Consider the following 1,976-nt stretch of genomic DNA (forward strand, 5'->3'; position numbering starts at 1 on the left):
ATTAATATTATTACAAATATAACCTACTGTACAGTATACATGTACATACTATTACATGTATACATTACATACGTCAATGGTTCCCTGACACAGAAGTCATTCTCCCTCTCGTGCAGTTCCCTTTGTATCAAACAGTCTCTCATGGATCCTTTCAACAGGAGGACTCCAGGATGATACCTGGAGACCCACTTGCTGTTACCATCCACTGGAGCAGCACCAGGAGACTTGGACTATGAGGGAGAAGAAAGAAACATTTAACATACATGTACATGTGCAGTATGTGTACGTTAAGATACCGTATAGTGGGTTTTTTTCGAGGATAATAAATTTCGCAAATGACCCATATCCGGAAGTTTGCGGAATTAATTTTCGCGAATTTCCACTAATCTGCCATCTTGTATCGTATTAAATTGATTTTCAAGGAATTTAATTTTGCGAATCATGAAAAAATCCGCGAAATTCGTTATCTTTGAAAATTTCCCGCTATATGGTAATGCATGTGCATTGTATTAGTGAGAATTGTGACATTAAAGTTAACAAAATTAATGATAATATTTTAGAGGCTTGGATCAATTTAACTTTTTAAATAATCATTTACTAAATTAATACACACACTATTACAATTACAGTGTTGCCATGACAACAATAAGCTCAACCCACCTTCTTCCCGTGAAACTTGTTGCTCTTAGTCTGTGGACTGGAGATAGACTGAGAGGTGACAGTAGGAGCTGATATGTGGTGAGGGGACCGATGGGACATGTTCTTTGGTACACTGGCCGGTACAGGAAGTGGGCGTATTTCTACCCCACCCCCAATAGTATTAGCAGTAGATGAGGCTATAGAGCCACCCTGTCTCATCCTTCTCTGCTTGTAGTCCAGGACTTCATACGAATCAACTGGTCTACGCTCATCAAGGTCATCCAGAGAGGCTGTCCTTTTAATGGAGGACCCACTGCCCTTCCTATCAGGAGGAGCTGTTGGGGTCATCTCCAGTTCAGAGAAACTGTTCACTAGAAAGAAGTTAGCTTCATCCTCCACCTCCTTCCTCCGCCACACCTCATCCTCTTGAGCCACGCCCTCTTTATTAAAAGGATTAGTGATCTCCGATGAAGGGCTGGGCATTAAATGGAATCCTTGAGGTCGTTCCCGTGGAAACCGAGGTGTGAGGTTACCGGGCGAAGGTGTCGATTCTTTAACACTCCGTCTGCGGATTACACAATCATCAAGAGTCTCTTGAGACTGGGCGGAGGCTAAGGGGGAGAGGCCAGGAGGTGTGGCCAACCTGTGCTCTAATTGGAGTTGCGATATGTTAGTTTCTGATAAACATGGTCTGACTGGTTTGTCAAACGGGATCAGCAAGGGAGGCCCCCTGGGGTCTGCCCTCGGGGGGACTGGGGGGTCGTATGGTAGGCGGGGCATAGATTGGGGAGTGGAGGTTTCCATGGTAACGACACAGGAGGGAGGAGAGAGAGAGGAAGTGTTATTCCTCAGCGGATCAAACTCATCAATGGAGGGCCCCTGACCACGCCCCTCATATGACTCACACACTAAGAGAGAGGGAAAGAGGTACATGTACATGTACACAACTGGCAATAAATGTGCTTAAAATTAGACAACAATTTCAATAATTTCCACCTGCACATGTACATGTACATATTAATAACTGGTATAACATAATAGAGTATGTTCATGAACTAACTGGCTAGGTCAGTCCTTCCATCAGGTCTGGGAGTAATGATGTGTCCCCAGGGCCAATTATCTGTTAACGGAGAGATAATTAACACATGTACATGTACGTGTACTTAAAGTTTGAACTGATTCTAATTATCAGTTTCTTGGCAATAAAGATATGATGTAAGCCAAAAACACAAATACACATGTACATGTACACATCAATAAAAAGATCATGTATTAATGCTACAGTACATGTATATGTGAGTGTGCATACTGACCAGGGAATCCAGACTGTATTTCTT

At 42.8% G+C, this 1,976-nt stretch overlaps 1 protein-coding gene across 1 annotated transcript; it reads right to left on the reverse strand.

The window, feature by feature from the left end:
• Window positions 1–72: 72 nt before the first annotated feature.
• Window positions 73–1,970, reverse strand: LOC109591892 (uncharacterized; the record flags this gene model as incomplete). Its single annotated transcript, XM_020007494.1, has 4 exons — window positions 1,953–1,970; window positions 1,700–1,759; window positions 661–1,547; window positions 73–230 (listed from the first exon to the last, which is right to left on the reverse strand). Coding segments are annotated over exons 2-4 (1,046 nt in total), but the record flags the coding sequence as incomplete, so codon positions are not given.
• Window positions 1,971–1,976: the final 6 nt, after the last annotated feature.

The sequence above is a fragment of the Amphimedon queenslandica genome, unplaced genomic scaffold (assembly GCF_000090795.2).
Source record: "Amphimedon queenslandica unplaced genomic scaffold, v1.1 AMPQUscaffold_6942_Cont21103, whole genome shotgun sequence".
NCBI classification, from domain to species: domain Eukaryota; kingdom Metazoa; phylum Porifera; class Demospongiae; order Haplosclerida; family Niphatidae; genus Amphimedon; species Amphimedon queenslandica.